We start from the raw sequence: 27,721 nt of genomic DNA, 5'->3' as shown, positions 1-27,721 counted from the left end.
CGTGTGTTACTTTTAATCTGCCTTCTTTATTTTAAAAAGCTCTGTAATTAGACCAACCACAAGCACTGAAATTGAGACTGTTATCCCAAAAGAAACTTGTACCATAATGTTTATTGCAGCACTATTTACAATAGCCAGGACATGGAAGCAACCTAAATGCCCATCAACAAATGAATGGATAAAGAAGATGTGGCATATATATACAATGGAATATTATTCCACTATAAAAAGGGACGAGATGGAGCTATATGTAATGAGGTGGATAGAACTACAGTCTGTCATACAGAGTGAAGTAAGTCAGAAAGAGAAAGACAAATATTGTATGCTAACTCACATATACGGAATCTAAAAATGGTACTGATGAACTCAGTGACAAGAACAAGGACGCAGAGACAGAGAATGGACTGGAGAACTCGAGGTTTGGGAGGGGGTAGGGGGTGAAGGGGAAGCTGAGACGAAGAGAGAGAGTAGCACAGACATATATATACTACCAACTGTAAAATAGATAGTCAGTGGGAAGTTGTTGTATAACAAAGGGAGTCCAACTCGAGGATGGAAGATGCCTTAGAGGACTGGGGCGGGGAGGATGGGGGGGACTCGAGGGGGGAGGAGTCAAGGAAGGGAGGGAATACAGGGATATGTGTATAAAAACAGATGATTGAACTTGATTCACCCCCCAAAAAATAATAAATAAATAAATAAAATTTAAAAAATAAATAAATAAGTAAATAGCCATCTGAAACTTTAGCAACAACAACAAAAAAAAAACTCCCAACAAACAAAAGCCCAAGGCCAGATGGATTCGCAGGTGAATTCTATCAAACATTTCGAGAAGAGCTAACACCTATCCTTCTCAAACTCTTCCAAAATATAGCAGAAGGAGGAACACTCCCAAACTCATTCTACAAGGCCACCATCACCCTGATACCAAAATCAGGCAAAGATGTCACAAAAAAAGAAAATTACAGGACAATATCACTGATGAATATAGATGCAAAAATCCTCAACAAAATACTAGCTAACAGAATCCAACAGCACATTAAAAAAATCATACACTATGATCAAGTGGGGTTTATCCCTGGGATGCAAGGATTCTTCAATATATGCAAATCAATCAATATGACACATCACATCAACAAATTGAAGGATAAAAACCATATGATAATCTCAATAGATGTGGAAAAAGCTTTTGACAAAATTCAACATCCATTTATATAAAAACTCTCCAGAAAATGGGCAGAGAAGGAAATTACCTCAACATAATAAAAGCCATAGATGAGAAACCAAAAGCCAACATCGTTCTAAATGGTGAAAAACTGAAAGCATTCCCTCTAAGAATAGGAACAAGACAAGGGTGTCCACTCTCACCATTATTATTTAACATAGTTTTGGAATTTTTAGCCACAGCAATCAGAGAAGAAAATGAAATAAAAGGAATCCAAATTGGAAAAGAAGAAGTAAAATTGTCACTCTTTGCAGATGACACGATATTATACATAGAAAATCCTAAAGACTCTACCAGAAAACTGCAAGCACCAGTCGATGAATTTAGTAATGTAGCAGGATACAAAATTAATGCACAGAAATCTCTTTCATTCCTATACACTAACAACGAAAGAGCAGAAAGAGAAATTAAGGAAATTCTCCCACTTACCACTGCAACAAAAAGAATAAAATACCTAGGAATAAACCTGCCGAAGGAGGCAAAAGACCTGTATGCAGAAAACTAGAAGACACTGATGAAAGAAATCAAAGATGATACAAACAGATGGAGAGACATACCACATTCTTGGATTGGAAGAATCAACATTGTGAAAAATGACTATCCTACCCAAAGCAATTTACAGATTCAACGCAATCCTGATCAAATTACCAATTGCATTTTTCACAGAACTAGAACAAGAAATCTTACAATTTGTATGGAAACACAAAAGACCCCAAATAACCAAAGCAATCTTAAGAAGGAAAGATGGAGTTGGTGGAATTAGGCTTCCTGACTTCAAACTATACTGCAAGGCCACAGTGATCAAGACAGTATGGTACTGGCACAAGAACAGAAAAGAAGATCAGTGGAAGAGAATAGAGAACTCAGAGGTAAGCCCAAGCACATGGGCACCTTATCTTTGACAAAGGAGGCAAGAGTATACAATGGAAAAAAGACAGCCTCTTTAGTAAGTGGTGCTGGGAAAATTGGATAGCTACATGTAAAAGAATGAAATTAGAACACTTCCTAACACCATACACAAACATAAACTCAAAATGGATTAAAGACATACATGTAAGGCCAGACACTATAAAACTCCTAGAGGAAAACATAGGCAGAACACTATGACATACATCAAAGCAAGATCCTTTTTGACCCACCTCCTAGAATCATGGAAATAAAATCAAGAATAAATAAATGGGACCTCATGAAACTGAAAAGCTTTTGCACAGTGAAAGAAACCATAAACAAGACAAGAAGACAACCCTCAGAATGGGAGAAAATATTTGCTAATGAAGCAACGAACAAAGGGCTAATCTCCAAAATATACAAGCAGCTCATGCAGCTTAATATCAAAAAAGCAAATAACCCAATCCATAAATGGGCAGAAGACCTAAACAGACATTTCTCCAAAGAAGACATGCAGATGGCTAACAAACACATGAAAAGATGCTCAACATCACTAATCATTAGAGAAATGCAAGTCAAAGCTACAATGAGGTATCACCTCACACCGGTCAGAATGGCCATCATCAAAACATCTGGAAACAATAAATGCTGGGGAGGGTGTGGAGAAAAGGGAACTCTCCTACACTGCTGGTGGGAATGTAAGTTGATACAGCCACTATGGAAAACAGTTTGGAGTTTCCTTAAAAAACTAAAAATAGAACTACCATATGATCCAGTAATCCCACTACTGGGCATATACTCAGAGAAAACCATAATCCAAAAAGAAACATGTACTGTAATGTTTATTGCAGCACTATTCACAATAGCCAGGACATGGAAGCAACTTAAATGCCTATCAACAAAAATCATTCGATAAAGAAGATGTGGCATATATATACAATGGAATATTACTCAGCTATAAAAAGGAATGAAATGGAGCTATATGTAATGAGGTGGATAGACCTAGAGACTGTCATACAGAGCGAAGTAAGCCAGAAAGAGAAAAACAAATATTGTATGCTAATTCATATATACAGAATCTAAAAAAAAAAAAAAAGGTACGGATGAACCCAGTGACAGGGCAAGAATAATGATGCAGATGCAGAGAATGCACTAGAGGACACGGGGTTGGAGGGGCGGGGGGCGAAGAGGAAGCTAGGACGAAGTGAGAGAGTAGCATAGACATACATATACTACCAACCGTAAAATAGATAGCTAGTGAGAAGTTGCTGTATAACAAAGGGAGATCAACTCGAGGATGGGTGATGCCTTGGAGGGCTGGGACGGGGAGGGTGGGGGGGAGTTGTGGGAGGGAGGGGATATGGGAATATGTGTATAAATACAGCTGATTCACTTTGGTGTACCTCATAAGCTGGCACAAGAGTGTAAAGCAATTATATTCCAATAAAGAGCTTAAAAAACAAAAAAAAAGCTGTACCTCACACGCAAATGTTCGACAATAGATGATTCATTAAATAAATCATGGCCTCCCGTAAAATAGAATGCCAAGCAGGCACCAGATTTATGCCACAGAATACTTAATGATACCAAAAGATGTTTACTCTCTGCTGGCAAAGATATACACTAAAATATTCCCTGCAGTTATCTCTAGGACTGGGATTATGGATGACTTCTATTCTTTTTGCATGTTAATATTTTCTAATTTTTCTACCATAAATATGTATTACTTGTGTAATAAAAAAGAACAATAAAAGTTATTAAAAAGGAAAAAAATAAAAAATAAAAAGCTCTGTTATTAAATACAGATACTCAAGCACCTATATTACGATTTATATGCCTGAAAAATTTATTGCTCTCTGCATAGTATGTCTTACCTGTATTTTTTTTCAGATGATTAGAATTCCCATAATAGTTAAACATTGGGTCAAACAGCTGCAGTGTACTCAGATATACACTGTTCTCTGATTATTATTTAAGCGTTATGCTATATACGATTCATATCATTATATTTTAAAAACAACACACAACTTGACTGGCATCCAAAAAGTTAGTGCAGGAGTTATTTAATACTCTGAAGCTTCTGGGGGTAATGAATAGACTCTCAGTTTCTTTTTTTTTAATTGAAAATATATTTTTACAAAAAATTTATTTAAATTTTGAAATATTTTAAGAAATTGACACACATGGAAAGGGGTAGCTTATGCTGCTCATCTTAGCAGTAGATAAGTGCTTTGTAAGTTTTAATCTTAGCAATTTTGTCTGATACTTAAGGATGTTAATTAACACAGCTGAGGGCCTGTTTCACTTGAGTTTAATTTCTGAAAAGTATCTTACACAGTGCTCTGCACAGATGTTTACCAAAACACTATTCGGCAGATACAAAGAGAAGATGACTTATAAACTAGAGAAGATACCCTTAAAAGAAAAACTTTTAATCTTGCATACTAATACATAAAAACACCTATTAAAAGGCATTTGGGGGCAATGAGATATATCTTGCAATTTAGCTAAAGTATCAGAGGTATTTTATGTAATTCATAATTATCAAAGTGTTGATATCTATTTGTTTTCTAGATTTTGTAACCTCATTGTTCTCTAGGTTTCAAAAATAAGCAATAGGTATGCATTGTTAAAAAAATTTTTTTTCCTAATCTGCCTAAGTATAAAGTTAAGTTGAAGTTCCCAAATGAGAGTTAAATGTAAATAAAAGTAAACTAAAGACATCTTTCATTTTCTCAGCTTCATGAGTCTACATTTCTAATATTATTAGATGACAAAAAAAATTCTGAAGTTGTTAAGAATTGGAATAATTATCATTCCACAGTGAGGGTCAGGCATGAAGGCACAATTTAAGGTTCCAATGCCAACTGTGGCCAAATGGAATCAAGGTTCAAGTCAGTGATTCTGAGATCTTAATCACACACGAGTTGCAAAAACCAGTTCAAATCTGAAAAGACCACATGAAACCATAAATTCTTAAAACTCTCTCATAGTAAGAGAACTGGATTGTTTTCAATCCATAAATAGAAGAAAATTCCTAGCCTGCTAATAAATATTTCACCATGGATCTGATTTATAATGGAGAAATTGTTAAGTAAGACCAAAGTTTGCTTTTCCAATTTTATTGATCCAAAAATACAACATTCAAACTGGATAAATGAGAAAATTTTGCATTGTCAGATTCTATTGGAAGGATCAAGATGAAAGGCATCAGTGGTAAATAGTTTTGCCATTTCATGAAAACACTACTATTTTTAGTAAATTTTGTAATAGCTCATATGTATTGTTCATAATATTCCAGGTACTGTGCTAAGTTCCATATTCATTATCTACAGAGGTCACAAACTGTACGCCAACTCAATCTCCCCTACCCACTGGAAACAGAAATAAAAATGAATCCAACCATAAGAAAGCATTACTGTACATCTTAAGAGAGCTACTCAACTTTTAAAATATCTTATTTTAACTTTGCCATAATCCAACAAATTAGTCAGACCAAGTAACTTTTCCTCATGCTGAGTAAATACTTCTAGATAAACTCCTCACTAGAACTTGGGATCAGATCCAGGACTAGAATCTAGTTCTCTTTTATCTAAAATGCATTGAAGACATGAAAATTAAATCCACTATAACAACAGTAGTGACTATCAGCAGGTTTTTTTAAAAAAATTCTCAGGATATTCAAGGAATAGATTTCAGATGTTTGTTCTTTCAGTGAACCCACTGAGTACCACTATTATAAGCATCATAATGTGCTAAACTGGTTGGCTTAATCTGTCTGTCTCGCCCATAAATCTGTAAACTTCTGGAGAGCAGGTACCTTGTTCCATTCAAACTTGGTCTCATGGAACTCAACAACTCTTTATTAATAAAAGGTTTCAGAGAGGACTGAAAACTGAACTACATCCCAGGAAAATGTGATACAGGGCAATCAAACTGGGGACATAACCCTAAAAAGTTACAATAACCAGTCATTTAATCATCCTAACAGAATGATCAGGTCAATACTAAGAGAGGAAAAAAAAAAAATCAGACTGACCTCACCCTTCCTCATGACAAAATTCAACAATAAAAGATAACCGAGTCATGCCTATAAAAAAACCCAGAAAATAAATATTCTTCCAATGAAACAACTGCAACCCATTTTGAGCAGGTTAGTTTTATTCCTGATCTTCAGTTTCTTCTTTAGAATGCCTGCCTCACAGGATGTAGGGAAGGTACGTGGCAGCACCTCCTTCTAATAAATATTAGCTTCTCTTCCTTCCTGCAAAGTAGAGAATTCAGAACTGCTTGGAAGTAATTTCTCACATATAATGGTACTGATTTTATTCACTCTGTTCTTTCATTAAAAAACGCAAAGGTAAACTTCACCTCAGTTCTTATACGAATGATCATAAACACTGAGGTCAGATCTACCTGAGACATCTAATGCCGTTATATCTACAATGTGACTTATTTGAATGTATTTTAGAACTATAATTGCCAAATAGGTAATTTTTTCCAAAGATTCAATTGAACTGACAAAAATAAGAAGCAGTCTATTCTATATCAAGTTTCAGTTTATAAATTCATTATATATAAATATAAAACATTTCTATTTCAGAATAAAGTACATGTATAAATATAAAATGTTTCTATTTCAGAATAAAGTGAAGTTATTCTTTAAGCAGATTTCTTTTTCTCCAAATAGACTTTAAGTTCAAATTAGTACATTTGAACTACAAAAAGTACAAGGAGCTAATTAATCATTTTACATAATTCCTTCTGTAACAAGCCTTTGATATTTTTTTACCTGCGAAAGTTTAATGAGTCTTTATCTTCTACTATTTCCTCGTTAACAGGTTTTCTTTGTTTTTCTTCTACATTCTATCTTCACATGATAATTTTTTTCCTTTGGTAAAAGACTTTGCATCTTAATTAAACACAGAGGAAGATATCCATCACCAGTTGTTTCATTACATTTATCAAAAATTCAAGAAGCTGTTAGGAAACCCTGAAAGTGTTTTCAGAAAGTAAATTAAAAATATACAGTTCTAGAATTTATAGCAACCAGAACTAAACAAATTGCTTGCAAGTGCTGAAATGTAGTTATGTTATGTCTTAAATGTCTTATTAAAGATAATATACTTATAAGTAAGTGCTATTTTTTAAAAAACAAAACCTTCTTTACTCCTTAGGTTTCCTATACTTAACTCTTGGTCAGAATGCCAAATAGAACATACCAGTTTTAAATTCCACTTGAAAGTTTATTTTCTGAATTAATATCACTGAGAACTGCAGTGAGTCACATGGCATGATGTAATAATGAAGGAAACTGTCTTTTGGACTCAGCCTCAGTGATTGACATCTTTAAAGGATGAATGCACATCACCAAGTTAAATCAAGGTTGCTAATATTTACAGCCGGGATTAAACAGAGATAATTTTCTTTAATGAAATGATCTGAGGAAAGTCCTCTCTTCAGCAAACCATGTATTTTTTATGTACAGGAATAGAATTTTTTTTTTAACATATGAAAAGACATTTTATTATTTTACTATATAACATATTAGTGAATATACCCAGTTGAATTTTCTCAAATGGCAAATGAGATGCAGGATAACATTTCTCTTTGATTCCTGAAAACCTCAATATCATCTGTCTTTTGGAAGATTCAGTTTCCTACGACGTCTACGATACTGTCCACGAGGATACCAACGGTGTTTGGTAGTAAAGAACATTTTGCTAAGTTGTTCTATCATAGGTCCTGGCTCTAAGTGTTCACCTTTTTCTTCTAATCTGGTTTTCAGCACTAGATCATGTGTTTCTTCATTATTCTGCATGGGATCTGGCCAAGGGATAGGTTTTGTGTGTTCATATGGAACGTCCACAGAAGGGTGATAGCATACTATTGTCCTGCCATTAGATGTCAAGGCAAGCTCTACTTTGCAATTATAGTCATCTGGAAGAGAAGAATACGTAGATTTATAACAAACAAAATATAAGGCTCCATTTTGAATTGGAAATAAGTGTTTCAAGATAGTTCTGCTTGATATCGCCCATTTTACTGCTGCCAATGCCATCATGAATCAAGATGCTTATCAGGTGGTATGAAAGATGACTTGAAGAGAAACTGCTTTTAAAATCTGCTTCTTTAAAAAAAAAAAATCTGCTTCTAGGTATACCTATTTTCACCCCTTTACTGCAGCTCACCGCCAGCCCGCCATCTTGTCTCAATCAGGAATAGAATTTAAACTTGCTGAGTGCCTTCCTTTTTTCCCCATTATAAAGTGCAAAATACAAATTTGGCAACACCCCATGGAAGACAAAGTATTCTATAAATAAACAGTTGAATAGGAAGTTGGTGAAAGCATTTTCTGAAACGCTTCAGGATAAAGTCGGATCCATCTAAAGGCTTCTATAATCTGGCCCGCAGTCTTAATTTCTACTTTATTTGCTTTGACTCTCCTTCCTGTAAACCCTTAACTACAGTTAGACTCATTTCCCTACTCCCTAAAAGGCTTTCACTTTTTCTGTTATTTTGCTCAGGAATACTGTCTCTCTTCTTTTTGTCCTGCCAAATCCCATCACTCAAGATGCAACTCAAACTTATTTCACTAAGGAAGTCTTCCCTCAGTGCAAAGTACTTCCTCTGCCCTCAAAACCCTAGAGCCACGGTCTATACAATTCTCACGCAGTTCTTTTGGAGGTGTCCTATATTGTTGCTTAGAAGTTATTTTAATCCAGAATGTCTTTGCGTGTGTATATGTGTCCATCCTGTACTTTAACACACATCCAAAGCACTTAACAGAGTTCACAACAGAGTGCTCAAGAGCGTATATCCCTTCCTGAGAGCTCTTTTAGAAGTCAGCCAAAGCATTTCCAGGACAATTCTTCCCTTTCCTGCATAATGGCTCATATGTCTGACTAATAACTCTTCGGGTGAAAAAAGCCCTGTGCAATACTGTTGTCCTTAACACTAGACTCACAGGGAATCCATTTTAATCTGAAATAGGCCAGGACACATCACCACTTATTTTGAAGAGTCTGGCTGCTCTGCCTGAACACACAAGTGCAGGAGCAAGTTTTCCAAGATTCATTGAGATGTGAGCCTGAGCTGTAGACCTCAGATTAGAACCAAGCTGAAAGAGCTGCAGACTCTTAAAACATTTATGACAGGTTGGTCAGGGGCAATGGATGACAGCCCAAGGAAACAGTAATGTGATACTGAGCTTTTCACCTTGAGGTGACTGGTTAAAACTCAGCTTGGGATCACGAAAAATTTATAGCCCTCTAATGCAATAAAGAGAGCTATTTGTGACCCAGGGAAAGTGACCGTAAGACAAGGGCCACTACCACTGGTCCACAGTGAGATCTGAGACAAAGGCGCACAGGCTGAAGGGAAGTTAAAATATACATAAGCACGTATGCTTGCAAATACATCCCCCACTCCCACCCCCACCCCCACACACAGAGTGGAATAAATATTGCTTTCAGCAAAGAATAGACTCCCCTATTATTCCCTTACCCTCTTACTGTTTTAGAAGCTACCTTGAATTTTAAGGTATTACATGATGGGTAAGACAAAACTGCTAATGCTTGTTCCCCTTATTGTCAATCAAAAACAAAGATGTGAATTTGATAATTGCATGGATAAATAACGCTGTTTCTGAGACTATTCTAGTTTCTCCTATACACACAGCATTTTTTTGTTAATCCCCAAGATTTCTTGGAGATACCCAAGTTGTAATGAAAAAGAACATACAACTTGTCATGAGAAGATTTAGTTTGAGTCTCTGCCAAAATGAAGCTGGAGGACTCGTTCAATCTGTATGAGCCCCAGTCTGCTCATCCACAGGATGGAGATGACAATCAACTGCCATCACAGGAGGTTCAGAAAGGTGAAGGTTAAGAGAAAAAATATTGTTAGAAAAAAATTCATAACTCTGACTACCACTTTACAAACTAACGTAAAACCACAGTCACTTATTTTGTCCTTACTGGGGAAAGTTACACTGAACACTGTTCAAATTTCCTACTCTGGGCCTGGACAAAACACGAAACCTTAGACTTAGGTAATCTTCGAAGCACATGCAGAGTTTGGATGATAAATTAAAAGGGAACTATCAGACACAACTTTAATAATGCTTTGAAAAAGACAAACTGAAACTAAAAATCACACCCCCATGCCCCCCATTATTGTAAGATGGAGTTTCCAACCCTTTTGTGGATTTACAACTAAAAATCTTCTGACATAACTAATTTGATCCTTCTTAAAAGATACACACAGCCAAACATGCACTTACACAGACAAATACATAGCTGTCTTCTAAGAGCTATGTTCTAAGAAAAATTTCCAGAACTAATGACAATCTTGTTAAATAATATCTGAGGCAAGGCATATTGAGACCAAAATTTTTAATAGGATGTTTTTGCATCAAGTATTCATGTAATCTAGATGATAATATTTCAGTTACTTCAAAATTATCATAAAAAGATTTTAGCTTTTTCTAAATCCATAGCAACTTTTAACTGATTTCTTTTAGTATTTCTCACTGCAAAAATGTTTTTAACTTTTTAAGGAACTTTAGTTGGAAAACATCCATAACAAGTCAAAGAAGACATAATTTTAAAAGCTCTGTTCTTTAATATTATGTGTCTAGTCAGATTCAGCACACTGCCTTGAAGTGCTTCAATAAATGTTGAATAAATGAAACAGTAAATGAATGAAATAATGAATGAGTAAATGAATGATGACTAAAGTTTGTCTTCCAGGGTTTTGTAAATCTTTCTAAGTACGTATAAAACCTTTCCAGTGGGGGACAGTGAGCTCTTCCATTCTCCATTGACAGTTGCATTAAAATACAAAGGAAATCCATCCAAACCACAGGCACATGTTGGACAAGAGATAATATCTAAGGTTGACTAGTCAAACAAGTCCTCATTCAGATCCTGCCAGGAGAACTGAGGTTTCATAAGGCAAACGCTTGAATTTAGTTTTCCTCATTTCCATTACATTTGCTTGGCACAGACACTGAACTCCATCAGAAGAGAACCATTAAATACATCACCATTCCTTCTTAAAAAAAAAAAAAAGTTTTAAAAATGATTCCTCAAAAATAATGTGTGGCTTTGCATTTATTAAGTTAGGAATCTTCAATTCTTTTACTTGTCACAGCACCTTTCTTTGGGACTTAGCTTGATTCATATCCATACCTAGTACTTGACAATGGGGTCTTATGTTTGGTAGTTGACTGTCAACTTAATCAAATCATTTCTATCACACAGCATTAAGATACTACATTTTGGCAATACATTTCATGCCACATGTCTGAAAACTTGAGGATTTCAGACGTTCATCAGTGGAAATGTGGATTGTGGATGATTAGTTTGCACATCTCTCCCCTCACCCCACCAAAAGTCAAAATGAGCTTTCCTTTAAGTCATCTGATGAGTTACAAAGACTACATTTGAAAACAGGTTTTTCAACAACTACAGAGACTTCTAATGATTAGACAAGAACAAGTCAGCTTAAATACATGCTAATTGTGCATTTAAATCACCAGCCCACCTCTCTTGTCAATTTTTTCAGGTTTTTATAGGAATACCATTCACTTTATTTTCAGCCCATATAATCAACCACCATTCATTGCTGACATGGAAAAACACTATCCCAAATAAAACTTTTTAGCTTGAGTATTTTTGCAAGACCTGGAAATTTCAAGCACATGTAACAAGAGGTTACTCAAATATTCAAAGTGATGACTTAAAATTTCTGATATTCTGCAAATCCTAATTCTTTAAATGATAGTGAATAGATATACTATCACTACACAGATAATAACTCATAAATGATTCTAGTATGCACTGAGAATCCATTCTATTTTACTTCCATCAGAACACCAAATACGTACTTTCTACAGACTCAGCTTCCATTAGAACAAAATAGATGAATAATGTATTTCTCTTCTAAAAATATGCTGGTGGGTTTTTTTTAAAACCTAGGAAGAGTGAAAATTTGGTGCTGAGACATGCTTTCTGTAAGAAAGGAAACTCGCCCCATTATTCTTCATTGGAAGGGGGCGTAATGCAAAACCAAAATGCCAGGAAATGGATAGAGACTGCAGATTCTCTTTGACTTATCTTCTCAAGTGCACAATACTGGACTGCGGCACATGTGCAGCCAATATGTCCAGGCCCAAAGGCTTCATACCAAGAGATCACACAGAGGCAATGTATGAGCAGTCCATGCTTCTCTTGGGAAAGCTTGGAGGATCCTAAACCAAAGCTCCTCAGACTGCGAGAATCAGCTGCCCCTCTGAAAAGCCTTTGAAGTATGTTTCTGGATAAGACAACAGTAAAATGAACCATGATGGGGTGGGAGGCCAGGCTATTTGTAAAACAAGGCCTAGCTGGACTTAATAGGGTGACCCTCATACTTACCTGAGGCTTTTATCTAGAAAAGGAGAAAGGAGATCAAGCACTCATATTATTCTTGGCAACCCCTGATGGGCATGTCCACATGCACAGAATTAATCATGTAAAGATAGCAATAGGAAAAAGTAGACATTAGCTCTTTGCATACTCAAAGATTTCTATCTGTCCAGAAGTTGAAGATGAACTCATTAACTGAGCGGAGGTTTAGGAAATTAAAATGGAGTGTTTGGAATTGGAATGAAGCGTTAGATGACTATAGAAAACAATTGACTGGTGACATGATAGCAAATGGACTTTGCCATTATCACTTGACATCTAATGCTTATTTTCTTCATGCATAGCAAAATAGAGTATTGGTTGTAAACAAACTTTGCCGTATTATTCTCTCAGCAGAAAATAAAACTTGTTCTTCTAGTTCACTTCTAAGAGACCTGCTTTATTACTGTTATTTTTATTATTAACAGTCCTATAGATTTAAAATTCCATTTGCCAATTAGTTAACCAAGTTCACCTTCTCCTGTTTTTAATTTTATGTAAACACACCAACCAAAGAACAGGCCTGTCACAGAATGTCATTCAACTGCACAGCTCCCAGCTCTTTCCCCTGTCTGATTGCGGGAGAAATGGCTGACAGGTGGACCACTGAAAGTATATTATCTTAGATAAATAACAAATTTCACTTTTTAAGAGGAACAATTACCTGAATGACGGAACAAGAGAATTCACCGGGCATAGATGGCGTGCTGATTTTGTGAACGTCTCTGCTTCAGTAAACTGTTTCCATCGCTATCTGAACACACATACACAGAGGCCTTTTTGCTGCTCTAGACAGCACTTTTGTGACCCTTCATCAATATCATATACTTCCGGAAATCTTTCTTGATTGATGGTGTGCTACTTTTCTTTAAGCAGACAAGGAAGTGTTAAATTGCTTAAGCTGATACCTAGTTTCTACGACCCAAGCTCTTCTGCAGATAAGCAGCTATGAGCCAGAGGGAGGCCCCTGGTAATCTGATGCAGAACCTAATGGTTAAGCAGAGGTGCTCTAAAATACGGGGAGACCGGCAACCAAGAATCCATATCTTTGGACAAGTGGGTGTTTCTGTTTATGATACCAGCCCTTGCTTCAAGTGAGAAGCCCCGTAATCCATGCAGGTGTAACATTTTGGATAAGATGATAAAGGACCTGTCCTATGTAGTTGAGTAAATATTTTCCTGTGTGGTAGATGCAATTTGTTTTACGTATAATTCAAACATCTTTGATATTATGAATCATTTTCACTTTCTGAGTAATAATTAATTTCTCTTATTCTCAGAGAAAAACAAAACTTTGACCTTTGATCGTTAAAGTCTTCACTCTACTTATATTCGTTTTCTTTACTAATTTAAATAACTGTACTGTCTAGGTCAGGTAATTTCAACTGACAGCAAGAAATATAATTCATCAAGAAGATAAAAAAAACAAAAGGACCCCTACTTCCCAACCTACTTTAAGCACAGGACATTTATATGATCACTGTTAGTCGCAAAATTTGAGAGATTAAGAAAAGCAAATGAAATAATGTAGAGGCCATATTAGCCAGTGATTAAAAGCATGGATTTTGGAATCATACTGTCTTGACTCACTTCTGGCTCAAGTACTTCTCAGTTTTGTGAAATCGGATAGATTACTCAACCCATGAAAACTCAGTCTCCTTATCTGTAAAGTAGATGTGATAACATAAACTATTTCAAAGGAGGTGGTCCCTGTAAACCAATCGGGATATACAGGCCTCACAACAATAAGCATCTTTAATAAGATGCTTTCCTTTAAGAGGTTGTACATACAGTAGGAAAAATATAGTCTAGTCAAAACCTCTAACCTGAATCTTCTGTAGAATTTTATAGATAGAAGAATAATTGCTTTGCTTGAAAAAGGAAGATTCAGCAATAAATATCGAACTAGAAATCTATGTTAACATAAAGGTTACGTTAAACTGACTTGGAAAAGCCAGCATTAAGCAGATTTCCATCTGAAGTATTTGAATTTCTAGACAAGAGTCAAACATATAGTTAATGTTATATGCAGCTATTTTTTAATATAAAGGAGAAGATATGGCAATACGGTATTCTATTTTAACGAAAAGGTCCTTGGCTATATTATAAATGGCATATTTACATGTAATGTCACACATAAATGGTGAGAAAAAATTCAACAAATTATGAGAACATAAAAGAAACATACAAGATAAAAAAAATCTTTGGGAGGGGGCAGGAATGCAGCCTATATAATTATATCTATAAGGGCAAAGACTATTTACAACAAAATTTAAGTTTAAATTAGATTTAAATTATATGCAGGCACTAAACTTGACTAAGGAAACTTTAAAACAATATTGCAAGATAAGGGTGACTGCTTATTTTCCCTCTAGCATTTCTAAACCTAAAGAATGAAAATGTTTATAAACATCTCTTTGACACCTTTAACACCAAACTTATCTTCTCCAGAGAAAAATGTTAACCTCTAATAATTACTGCTAATCATGAATTTCTATACAAATGACCCTGGGAAGATTTATTTCATAGGGTGCAGAGTTTCAGCTGTAACACTGAAGAAGGACGTTGTATGCTATACACTGTATAGCTATTTCTGGTCTCAGAATTCTAGAGTCAGCATTGCAGGGAAATTAAAGTGACTACTTCAGAGAGGCTTTACATGAAGTTCTAAGTGAACTATAGGAGGAATGGAGTACAACTCATAATTTCCTTTTACAGTGTGATGAGTCTATGTTGTTTACATCATGAAATTGCCCTGGACAATTTGGAAATACTTCAAAATAGAATCCAAAGAGAGTCAAGAAGAACCAAAAACATTCAACATATTTTGTCAAACACTATGTGACTTAGCTATAATAATGATTGGAAAGGTAGAGGCTGAGGAGGAACGCGTAGGTAAAGCCAAACCCTCAGTGATTACAGGTGAGTGGATAAAAGTGCATTAAGCAGCAAAGTTTCCTACAAAAAAAAAAAGCTCAAATAAATAGTTTTTGATGCACCAAACCTAAGCTTATCTGACCTCTTGGAAGATAAAGTTGAAAAGAAATTGTTTGTAAAAGAACTGTGTGATTCAGGAGTGGTGGTGGCGGGGCGGTGGGGGGGAGTATATTCTTTAAAATAGAGATTGAAGGTACATAAAAATGTAAAGATTGTACATTGAAGGTACATAAAAATGTAAAAATTGTACAAAAGAGGGGAAAAAAACCATCTTTCTCAATGTAACCACTTTGTTTGCAGAAGCTAATACAACCCTCCTGCTTTCCCAGACTCATCAATTCCTTTTCTCCAGAAACAAGTCTAGGTGTTTCTTGAATTCATCTATGCTCTCCTCCAATTGCCTTTCCCAGTAATTTATTCCATATGTTTATCATTTCATTCATGACATACTCTCCCCATCATGGAAAGCAGACAAAGGTTACTCTTCAGGTTGACATCTGGCTGTCTCTTTCACAAAGCTGAGACCCTTTCAATGCTTTTCTTAGGTTTCCCCTTCACACACCCTGAACTGATTGAGCTACTGCTGAAATGTTCTTCCGCATCCCCTGTGAAAACCCACAACCAAGAGTTCAGTGAACTTCATTCTATACATAAATAACCCATTACACATATCCAGGCTATCATTTTTATAAAAAGCTTAAAGAGTGACATGAAATGCTCTGTATTTCTATTTTTGTGATATTTTGTTCCGTTTGGGAATTAATTTCTTTAGGAGGAGCATTTTCCATCATACAGTCACAGCATGATTATCGTGTTTGCCCTATAGAAATCCATCAGTCACATTTAATTATTCTATCTCCATTTATTTCCAATAAACTCAAACATGTAAAAAGCTTTAAATGCATGCATGCACATATATATTTATATGTAAAATGTGATATATAAAACTATAAATGCATAAAAATCATTTACACAGGTAGATAAACATGTATTTAATTATCTTGTGATTTTTGTCTTAAACTTTGTACAATTGAGAAATGTGTTGTCTAATTTTCAGAAATCTCTTTTATTAATTTCTGACTTCATTCCATTATGGTCAAAGAATCTATTCTGTATGGTTTCAATCTTCTTATATTTATTGAACATTGTTAAATGGCTCAGAATATAGTCTAGCTGGTGCATGTTCTTCTGTTGGGTGGAATGTTCTACAAAGATCAATAAAATTAAGTTGGTTAAGAGTGTTTTTCAGGTCTTCTATTTCCTCACTGATTTTCTGCCTAACTGTTCTATCAATTTCTGAGAAAGGAGTGTTAAAATCTTTAACGAAAATTGTAGAATTTTTCTATTTTCTCTTTGCATTTCTATCAATTTTTGCCTCAAATATTTAGAAGTTATGTTACTAATTGCATACACTTTTAGAATTTTTATGTCCTTTAGATGAAATGACACCTTTTTCATTATTAAATATCTGCCTGTATCCCTGATAATCTTCCTTGTTGCAAAATCTATTTTGTCTATATGGATCAATGGAACAGACTAGAGAGCCCAGAAATAAACCTACACACCTACGGTCAATTAATCTTTGACAAAGGAGGCAAGAATATACAATGGAGAAAATACAGTCTCTTCAGCAAGTGGTGGTGGGAAAGTTGGACAGCCACATGTAAATCAATGAAGTTAGAGCACTCCCTCACACCATACACAAAAATAAACTCAAAATGGCTTAAAAACTTAAATGTAAGACATGACACCATAAAATGCCTAGAAGAGAACATAGGTAAATTATTCTTTGAGATAAATAGTACCAATGCTTTCTTAGGTCAGTCTCCCAGGGCAATAGAAATAAAAGTAAAAATAAACAAGTGACATATATATGTTAATATGTATAAAATAGACAACTAATAAAAAAATAAAATTTTAAAAAAAGCAAAAACAATTGGGACCTAATTAAACTTATAAGCTTTTGGACAGCAAAGGAAACCATCAACAAAACAAAAAGATAACCTACAGAACAGAAGAAAATATTTGCAAACAATGCAGCCGACAAGGGTTTAATTTCCAAAATATACCAACAGCTCATATAACTCAGTAACAAAACATCAAACAACCCAATAAAAAAATTAGGCAGAATACCTAAATAGACATTTCTCCAAGAACACATACAGATGGCCAATAGGCCCATGAAAAGATGCTCAACATAGCTAATTATTAGATAAATGCCAATCAAAACTACAATGAGGTATCACCTCACACCAGTCAGAATGGTCATCATTAAAAAGTCTACAAATAATAAAAATCTGCTGTATAGCACAGGGAATTCTACTCAATACTCTGTAATGGTCTATATGGGAAAAGAATCTTTAAAAAAAAAAGAATAAGTGTATATACATGTATATGTATAACTGATTTACTTTGCTGTATACCTGAAACTAACACAACATAGTAAATCAACTATACTCCAATAAAAATTTTTAAAAAGGATATGTGCTATTGTAATAAATTAAATGAAAAAGTGAAAAAATAATAATAAACAGTAACAAGCCAGGTTAAAAAAAAAAGTCTACAAATAAATGCTGGAGAGGGTGTGGAGAAAAGGGAACACTCCTACAGTGTTGGTGGGAATGTAAGTTGGTGTAGCCACTACAGAGAACAGTAAGGAGGTTCCTTTAAAAACTAAAAACAAAGTTGCCATAGGATCCAGCAATCCCACTGTTGGGCATATATGCAGAGAAAACTCTAATTCGAAAAAATATATACTTGCACCCCTATGTTTATAGCAGCACTATTTACAATAGCCAAGACATGGAGGCAACCTAAATGTCCATCAACAGATGAATGGATAAAGAAGATGTGCTACATATACACTATGGAAAAAAATGAAACAGCCATTAAAAAAATGAAACAATGCCATTTGCAGCAACATGGATGGACCTAGAGATTATCATACTAAGTGAAGAAAGCCAGAAAGAGAAAGACAAAGACCCACTTAGATTCCACTTATATGTGGAATCTAAATTGTGATACAAATGAATTTATTTACAAAACAGAAACAGACTCACAGACATAGAAAACAAACTTATGGTTGCCAAACCGGGAAAGTGGAGGGCAGGGAATAAATTAGGAGTTCAGGATTAGCAGATACAAACTACTATATATAAAATAGATAATAAAGTCCTACTGCATAGCTCAGGGAACTATATTCAATATCCTGTAATAAATCATAATGGAAAAGAATATGAAAAAGAATATATATATGGATTACTGAATCACTTTGCTGTACACTAGAAACTAACACAACATTGTAAATCAACTATACTTCAATTTTTTAAAAATCTATTTTGTCTAATATTAAAATAGCCACTCCAGCTTTCTTTTTATTTCTACTGAATTTCTGAAAATGCATATGGTTGAGACTTGCTATTTATCCAATATGGTAAAATTTGCCTTCTAATTGGGGTGTTTAGACTATTTACATTTAATGTAATTATCATTATGTTTAGGTTTATATCTATCGTTTTGCTATGTATTTAAGTAAATACAAGTATGTAAATACTGAACTCTCACACTGGCTTGGTCACAGCACTACCATTCAAGAAACAAAAGATTCCTTAACACAAAGAACTTTAATTAAGAAATAAACTGATGTTCTAAAACTCTCATTCTTGTCCCCAAAGGGTGCTACAAAGAGATCTATTCCATTAACTTCAATCAACTATGTGAAACAAATGAGACCATGATCAAAATATGTTTTCATAGAAAGTTCATTCTTTTTTCTTAGCACTCAACTATACTTTTTAAATGATAGTTTCACAATCAAATCTGCATGAAAAATGTTAACTCTCTAGACAAATTCAGCAGGACTTTACAACCTATGTTCCTTTTGACAATACCAAATACTTTTATTTCCTGCCTCACCTTACATTATGTACCCAAAGTCTGTGCTAGTCAATTGTTCCATCATTAAAATAAAAATTTATTTATCACCTACCTTTTAGGATCATACCTAAAGTCATATGATCGGTCCTATAAAGCACCAATATTTTATTTGCATACATAACCACATATCTACTTTCATTTAAATTAGCAAACAAATTTCAAAGTAACTGTTCTTCCAAAACCACCAAAAAACCCAGAATGTTGGTATTGAAATACCACTTGTCACTGAAAGGAACTAGAATTCCTCGGAGAAATGTCTACGTTCCGATCTGGGATAGGAAATGATCAAGAGGAACCTGTAAAATTTTGTCATAGCAAGGAAGTTATCAAGACTACCAGCGTTCTGTGAAAGGGCTCAGAAGCCAATCTGGATAAAAGACGGGGTGATTTAAGCACTAATAAAGGTAATAACTACAAAGTATTGATTCATTAAATTCATAAGATTTTAATGATATTAAAACACACACACACAGACATTGATCACTTTGGGCAGATGCTAGGAAACCAGTTCTTTACTCTGAACACTGATAAATAATGGGAAAGAATTAGGCATGAATCCTTCCTTTTCTACAGAAATTGTAGCTCAGCATAACTTGAATAAATGACGATAGGAAGTTTCTCTTTCTAGAAGTATTCCAACTAATAAGTGAAAAAGGAATACTAAAATTAGAAAATCACTTTTATTTTGCAATCCCTAATGAATTGACAGTTCCAATGAATGTTCATCTAAGTCAGATTAGAGAGAGCAAAAATCAGACATTATTTATCTCCCAGCAGAAGCCCCAAACTCCCATTATGATATAGTCCTGCCAAAACATGAACTTAATTCTGATCAAGCCTCTAGCTCTAACCACCAAGTAGAAGGAAATACTGGGAACAGAGGGACACATTAAAAAACACCTCTGGGAATGCAGTAACAAAATCCAGACTGTGGGAAACTACAGCAATATTACCTAATTTCTTCACCAACAGGAACAAAGAAAACAAGAGATAGAGAGGCACCCTACAGAGGAAAAAAAATTAAGGCATATATCAACCAACTGTAAAAAGTTTGGATCCTGATTCGAACAAAAGAAATGCTAAAAACATATAAAATCAAGGGAATGAAAATACTTGTGAATATTCAGTGATATTAAGAAATTATTGCTAATTATTGGGTGTGATAACAGTATTGGGATTACAACAAAGAAAGAGTCCTAAACTCTTAGAGATAAATAATCAAATATCTGCATATGAAATAATATTTTATCTTGAATTTTTTCAAAATAATCCTGGCTTTGGGAGGAAATAGGTAGGAATACAGGCCATATAGAGATCATTGTTCAGGCTGGTTGAAAAATTAGTTTCATTAAGCTATTCTCTATATTTTTGCATTTGTTTGTAATCTATGACAAAAATTGTATTAAAAAAGAAATATTCTACTTATTCAAACTAAATTATACAGAAATTGGAGGAAACATAAATAATTTTATTTGTGATAATCCCACAATATATAACAAAAAGAAAAATGGAGAGGTATGAAAAAGTGAAATGAAAATCTATGAAAATAAGTGTCCACTACTTGGAAATATGCCATTCTCCTTGTTTTAAAGAGTGTAAAATGACCCTAGGAAGAGCTCCAGTACTTGTCCTTAAGGCTGGTTTTCTCAAGGAAACAGAAGGTAAAGATATTAAATAAAACCCCAAAACCTCAGCAAACTTTAATGTACCAAGCAGCAGCTTTTCCTTTTAAATACACTTCAGCTTCCTCCATAAAACCTATCAATTATATTTCCATTTATTGAATACGGTTAATTCTAGAAGAAATTCCTAGAAGAAATTTTCTGTCAAAACTACCTTACTCTATAACAATTCTAATTACCAATTTTATTCAAGAATATATTATTTCCCAGGATGTCAGACATGATCCCCTATTGCACTAAAAAATGAAATGCTTGGGTCTTCTACATTTTTAGTGTGAGTGATCTCTCTCATGCAATTGTGATGAGAACGTAGGAGAAGGGACATTCTTAATCTCTATATAAAAAGCATAAATTTTTAACACAGGAATGAATTATACAATATTATCTTTCTTCTCTGTCTCCCCAGTCCCATCCCAGAATATCCTATTACAGATTATTGGTACAGCGATATACGACATATTTTTTAAATTTTGAGAAAGATGGGCAGTCAAATTCTACTTCAATTCTTCATGCCTCATCTTTTGCACAAACTACACCTACTTAACATTTAAAAATTGACATTTATATTTACTTTGAGAGTGAAAGGGTGTTTGCTTTACCTTAAAATTTGTCCCCCCAAAGGGAAATCTATGAAATTCTGAAACTGTATATTTTGTAAGAGACTGGCCGTAAAGACTGATATGCTATTTCATCACAGCTACTTTATAGTATTATTCATGACACATGAATATCTTCAAGAGGTATTCAGCTATTTCAGAAGTCACAGAAAATCAATAAATTAAAAAATGCTATACAAGAAGGATACAACTAAAAGCATTTGGCCCTATGTTTTATCAACAGTGGATAGAATATATTAAAGAGTGGGAATTAAAAATTCTCATCCAAATGGAGCAAAATTACATTTGGGACTATATGCATATATAATTCTCAACATCCTTTTAGAATTTAATAAGTGCTCCAGCAAAGATTTTTTTTTAATTTAGTTGAGTGTAAAACCTAATGATAGGTTCAGTACTTACCACAGTCCCAATGAAACAATTTAGACAAAAAGTGATATTAAAGAAAATGAGGCTGTTACTAAAAACACTTTTCCCCCTGCCTCCATGAAGTCCCAGTGAAAGATTTTTTCTAGGTTTCTTACCTTGATGAGATTTCCAAGAGGAATTTTCCACAAAGTCTGTTATTTACAGATTTAGCCCCCATTTCATCCTCAAAAATGACCAGATATTTTAAAGTTTAGACCTCAACATAACACTTCAGAAGTAAGTAATATGTATTTTAGTTCCCTTGAGATAATATAACATTTTTCATCTATCTCTACGGAGAGAAGAAAACTAACCATTTGTCATATAGCAAGATAATTTTTTTTCACTGTTGACAAGGGAAACATGGAAATGTCAGGGGTGGGGAGAGGAAAATAGAAGAGATGAAGGTCAGGTATCCCTCCCCTTTCATCATGTGACTTCATCTAAAATAAACAGAGCAAACAGAGAGTGATACCAGCCCCTATTCAAAGAATAACGCTGACATCTCTAAAGTCATAGTGACAAATGTCAGAAACTGATGTATTTTACACAAAACTGGACCATCAATATGACTACTAATAACTTACTAAAACAAAGACATACTTTAAAATAAATCCAAGCTCTTTGTTCTTTTTCTCATTGTAGGTGTCTCATACAGCTTACCGCTGATCAGAGAAAGCGATCAATGTATAACAACATTTTCTTAAATTCCTTTAACTTTGCCTTCCATGTGATCAACTCTTCCCATCCTTTTATTTTTAAAATATAAATCTGAAAAGTATCATAAATGTTCAGCATACCTCAAAAATCGATTTATGTACATGACCAATTTTCATAAAATCTATATCTTGTGTGAGAATATAGATAATTATTTATGGCATTGGGTGGGAAACATTTTTAAAATATTTTAAACACTTTAGGTTAAAGAATGCCAACTTTTGTCCTTGGACAGAGAAATGAAATACTGTGTTTAGGTTATTTTTATTTTTATGCAGACTCTAAACCACAAAATATGTACATATGCGTAAATGATGGAAACATTTAAATATATGCATAGAGTATTAAAAAGTCCAAATAATTATTTCTGATATAGATACACCTTGAATAATACAAGAAGATTCAGAGAGACTGAGTGAGTGCTATAGATTCAAAGAACAAATAATTGCTGAGAAGAGTTTTTCTTTTAAAGTTTTGCATGAAGCCATCATCATTCAGGATGGAATAGAGCAGTAGCTGTTGATCACCAGAAGTGTCAAAGATCAACATATATCCATGTCTTCTGTATTTCTTGTCCTTCCAGCCACACCACATTGCTTCCTTTAAGGTACAAATTCGAGGAAATTCTTAGTTCTACCGTTCAGTGGTGAGCGTGTGCTATAAAGAATGCTCAGGACCCCCACCCCAAAGGACACGCGCACTGCAAGCCTTGCTCCAGGAGCACTCAGGGATTCCAGCGAGCACCCATTGTATTTTTTCCCTTCTCTATTCTTGCCAACCTATAGCTATTTGTTACTTACTTTCTGTGGACCAAAACTATTAGCACCATCCCACTTTGGACCTTTCTGTTACATGGTAAATAACTCCCCTTTAGTCCTCTAGCCTTCGTTAAGATAATTTTAAATAAAACACTAAATAGTATTCATTATTGTTTCTTCTGATATTAACTAGTGGCCATGTTTCCTAACACTCTTGAATCACAAGGCTGAAGGAAACCAGGTTGTCCTAAAAAGGTACCAAATCAGTGATTTGTGACCTGTCCCCTAGGATTTATATTCAGCTGGTACTCATCCAGGAAGCCTTACTTACTCTCTGTCGTGCTTGTTTTTGTGGTCACCTTGAAATTTCTTTACTTTTGGTTTCCATAATCCCATTTATGATTTATAGACTCACTCCACTTTTTCTCACTGTCCCTGGAATGTTAATGCTTCTCAAAGTTCATATCCTTTACACTCTTCTCTGTTAACTGTTTTCCTTGCTGGCGTTTACCTACCTCTACGGCTCAACCTACATATTTATGCCTCCCAAATCTGTAGCTTTAAGTCACCTATCATTCCTGATCTCCAGATAAATATTACCAATTTCACATGGCCAAATGCCTCAAATACAATGTGCACAAAACTGAATTTTTCAGATTATTCATTCATTCCTCCCCATTCCTTGCCTCAACTCATATTCACAATCCCCCAATTTATCCTGCTCCTATTCACACTCTAATTTCAATCAAGAGTAATGGCACCACTGTCTACCAAGAAATTGGAGATTTATCCTTGACTCTTAGTGTCACCTCATCTAATAGGTTTTCCAAACCTGCGGAGACTGGATAACATATATTTCCCTTCCCCCTTTCCATATCTACTTCCACTGTCTCAGCTTGGCCCTTCATCTGCTCTTGTCTGCACTATTGCAACAGCATCCTACCTGGTCGCCATGACTACAATCCCATCTCCCTGAAATTTACCTCCAAATCAGCTCCAGAGTGATCTTTCTAAAATTTAAAGCTGAAAACACTTATCCTTCAAGGATTCCTCATGTACAGGATCAGTTCAGAACTTCCATGTGTCACACTAGGCTCTTCAACATCTTTCCATGGCTGCTGTTCCACATTTCTATCCAACCTCTCCTTGTACATCTACATGTGGAATCTTTATTCAGCCATAATTGTGTTTCCTCAATACACTGTGCTATGTTTTTGCAACTACTGTTCATTCTGTGTGGAATGTCTTCCCTTCCACTCCTCTGCATCCAGCAGGAATTGACTACTTTATGTTTATGTTTTCCTGCTTAGTAACAAGCCAGTAATGTGCCTCTCTGTCTTGGCTTTGGAAACCTTCCCCTGGAACTTCTCTGATGGACACTTTGGTGGGTACAGCCCGGTGCTTCCAGTCTAGATTTGGCCTCAGCCAGTTGGGTAATGGCTAGATCTCCTGACAAAATTCTTATTAATCTTTAAGCCGCAGCTCAAACATTATACTACTTTGTGAAGCCACCCCTGATCTTCTCAGTGTCATTATCTCTTACGCTTTAAATAAATTCTATTATACAGCTTTCATAATGTTGTAACTAAGGGTTTACTCTTCTCCTTCATTAGGTTATAAGCTCTTTAAAGGAAGAATGCAGTATTGATATTTATTTTATATCAACAATACCAAATAATATCAGGAATATAGTAGATGCTTAATGCCTAACGGTTTGAAAAAATACATTTTCAATATCATTTTTCTACAGTGTATATTCCCTTAAGACTGAAGAAATTCATGTTTTGATACACTGGAAGAATCTCATATTTAATATCTAAGAGTAAGATTACGGTTCCCCCAGGTTTCTGTTTATTCTCTCCAGTTTCTGTTTGCCTGTTTTTGTCTTACTCCTTTTTACCTAATCTTTTCATTTTTATTTGCACTAAATAAATATTTATTGAGTGACTTAAAGAAATAGTAAATAAATGACTGAAGTGATTTAGTAGTAAAAATTGAATCATCTCACTATAATTTCACTTTCTTATGAATAAACACGGGCAATAATCTCTGTTGGATCTTATGGAAGATCTTCAGGACATGTAAATGAAGCCTGAGACTCCTCCCCATTCTCCAACCCCGTTCTTTAGTGATTTACTTCTTCTCGTGGGAAGTAGATGGGATCAAAGATGGTGACAACAGGCTACTTTTCTTAAGGTACATTAAGGCACATATGTCCTTTTCAAGCTAAAGCTTGTCTGCCTATAACAAATATGGTGAATTATGGAGTGAAAATTTCCTTTACCCCAAATTCCTCTGTTTGAAAATTATGCTCGTTTGCCTTTTAGAATATGTGATTTTTACAAAAAACTAGAGAAACTGCTTTAGAACCTAACATCAGACTTTTCATAGCAAGGTGGCTAAGAGCACAGGCTAAGAAGCAGCCTGCCTCAATTTGGATTTCAGGCCACAAACCGTTAGGTGTACATGGCAGACGTTGTTGGCCACCTCTCCAGCGGCCATAGCCCCCGCCCACTAATCTTGTTAACAAAGTCCCATTTTGTTCACTTGCCTTTGAGGGTCTATTTCTGTTTCTATTTCTATTTCACCCCAGGGAGTGAATCTTTACTGGAGTAGGCCAATCCTGTGAAAGTTTTCTCCTTTCCTGGTGATTGGTTTATGCCTGAGCATATAATGCGATTCCTGCCAATGAGACATCAGTACAAGACATCAGTACAGCCTGTAGAGTTCCCAGAAAGGGACTCCTCTTTCTTAAAAAGAGAGCTGAGAAAAGGGCTTTTTCCCTTTTTCTTCCTGTCTGGTGACAAAGTTTTCTGCCCATGATGTCTAAAAATATAGCAACCATTTTAAAGGGTAGCTGGTTTGGGAGCGCAAGATAAGTTGCTAAGGACAACAAAGTAGAAAGATGGAAAGAAAATGGGTCTTTGATGATGTCATTGACTTAATCAACCCTAGAGTAGCTCTACCTTTGGACTTACAGTTGGGTAAGATAATAAATATCCCTATTGTTTTTCTTTCCTTGTCACCAAGAGCATACTAACTGAAATACTGTGTGGCCTTAGGAAAGTTTCTTAACTTCTCTGTGCTTCATTTGCCTCTTTTGGAAAAAGTAAATAAGTTAATTAATCCTCACAGGATTCTTGTGACAATTAAATAAAATATGTGTAAAACACTGAAAAAATTTCCTACTTATAAAAATTAAAGTGCTCAATAAATAATTACTTTGTCATTGTTACTATTAATGAATTTAATTATGAAACTCTATAGAATTTTTCTTCCCTGATGCCTTCAAAGGTTAAGTAGGTGAATAAATTATAAAAGCCAACATTTCTATTTTGCTATGCTATCTATCAAAAAAGCAAGTTTTATTTTTTATCCCTCAAATATCTCTCCTCAGTCTATATTAAATTTTTAAGTAAAACTAATATGCAAATATTTCCTTATTAAAAACACTTATCCTCCAAAAAAAAAAAAATGAGAGTAGTTCCAAAGAAAGTAAATTTTATGTTTACTACAACCTGAAAACTTCATATAAGTACAGACTACAGAAAAATGAGTAAGTATATGATATAAACTACTCCATCACATTTTCACAAAGGTTTTTCTATTCTCTATGTAGTGTTATTTCTGTTCTTACCCCAGATCTCTTAGAGGTGGAATCTTGCCAAGAATGCAAAAGTCCGTTGAACTCTGTGGTAGTTTTGCAAAATTGGCAAATGTCCACAAAGACTTGAGGAAGGACCACCAAATTCAGCTGAGCTTTGAACTAAAGACCTCCATATAGTCAAGTTAAAATCTGATTGATATGGGGGAAAACCAGAGAACTGAATCAGCAGCGGTGGCATAAGAGCACTTCTTCAATTTCTTTGATAAGTGAAGAATAGGAAAGGCTTCTACACTGGAGAGAGAAAAAACAAACAACTGTTTTAGTAGCACTGGGGCAAATGTGAGTAATCTTCTCTTCTGATGTATTTCCCTGATCTCTTAGGGAAAAAAAAAGTCTCTCAACAGCACAGGAAGAAAACTGCTTCTTTAACCCCCTGATGACAGAAACAAATTGTTTTGCAGCTCTGGGAAGAGATTTGTCACAAATGTGCAAACC

General features: G+C 34.8%; 2 protein-coding genes across 2 annotated transcripts in view; both read right to left on the bottom strand.

Moving 5' to 3' along the window:
- The window catches only part of COL25A1 (collagen type XXV alpha 1 chain), a 438,835-nt gene that overhangs the window by 231,828 nt on the left and 179,286 nt on the right, over window positions 1-27,721 (bottom strand). The window lies entirely within an intron of this gene.
- Window positions 7,746-8,307, bottom strand: LOC130834893 (39S ribosomal protein L42, mitochondrial-like). The gene has a single exon (XM_057705936.1). The coding sequence runs from the start codon at window positions 8,175-8,177 to the stop codon at window positions 7,746-7,748; it is 432 nt and encodes a 143-aa protein (XP_057561919.1). The 5' UTR covers window positions 8,178-8,307.

The sequence above is a fragment of the Hippopotamus amphibius genome, chromosome 13 (assembly GCF_030028045.1).
Source record: "Hippopotamus amphibius kiboko isolate mHipAmp2 chromosome 13, mHipAmp2.hap2, whole genome shotgun sequence".
NCBI lineage: Eukaryota > Metazoa > Chordata > Mammalia > Artiodactyla > Hippopotamidae > Hippopotamus > Hippopotamus amphibius.
Note: the sequence above shows the minus strand (reverse complement) of the source record. Positions and strands in the feature narration are given on the sequence as shown.

Bases quoted from the DNA above. Each gene is read 5' to 3' on its own strand.
- LOC130834893 (XM_057705936.1), bottom strand. From the start codon at position 8,177: ATGATGGCATTGGCAGCAGTAAAATGGGCGATATCAAGCAGAACTATC.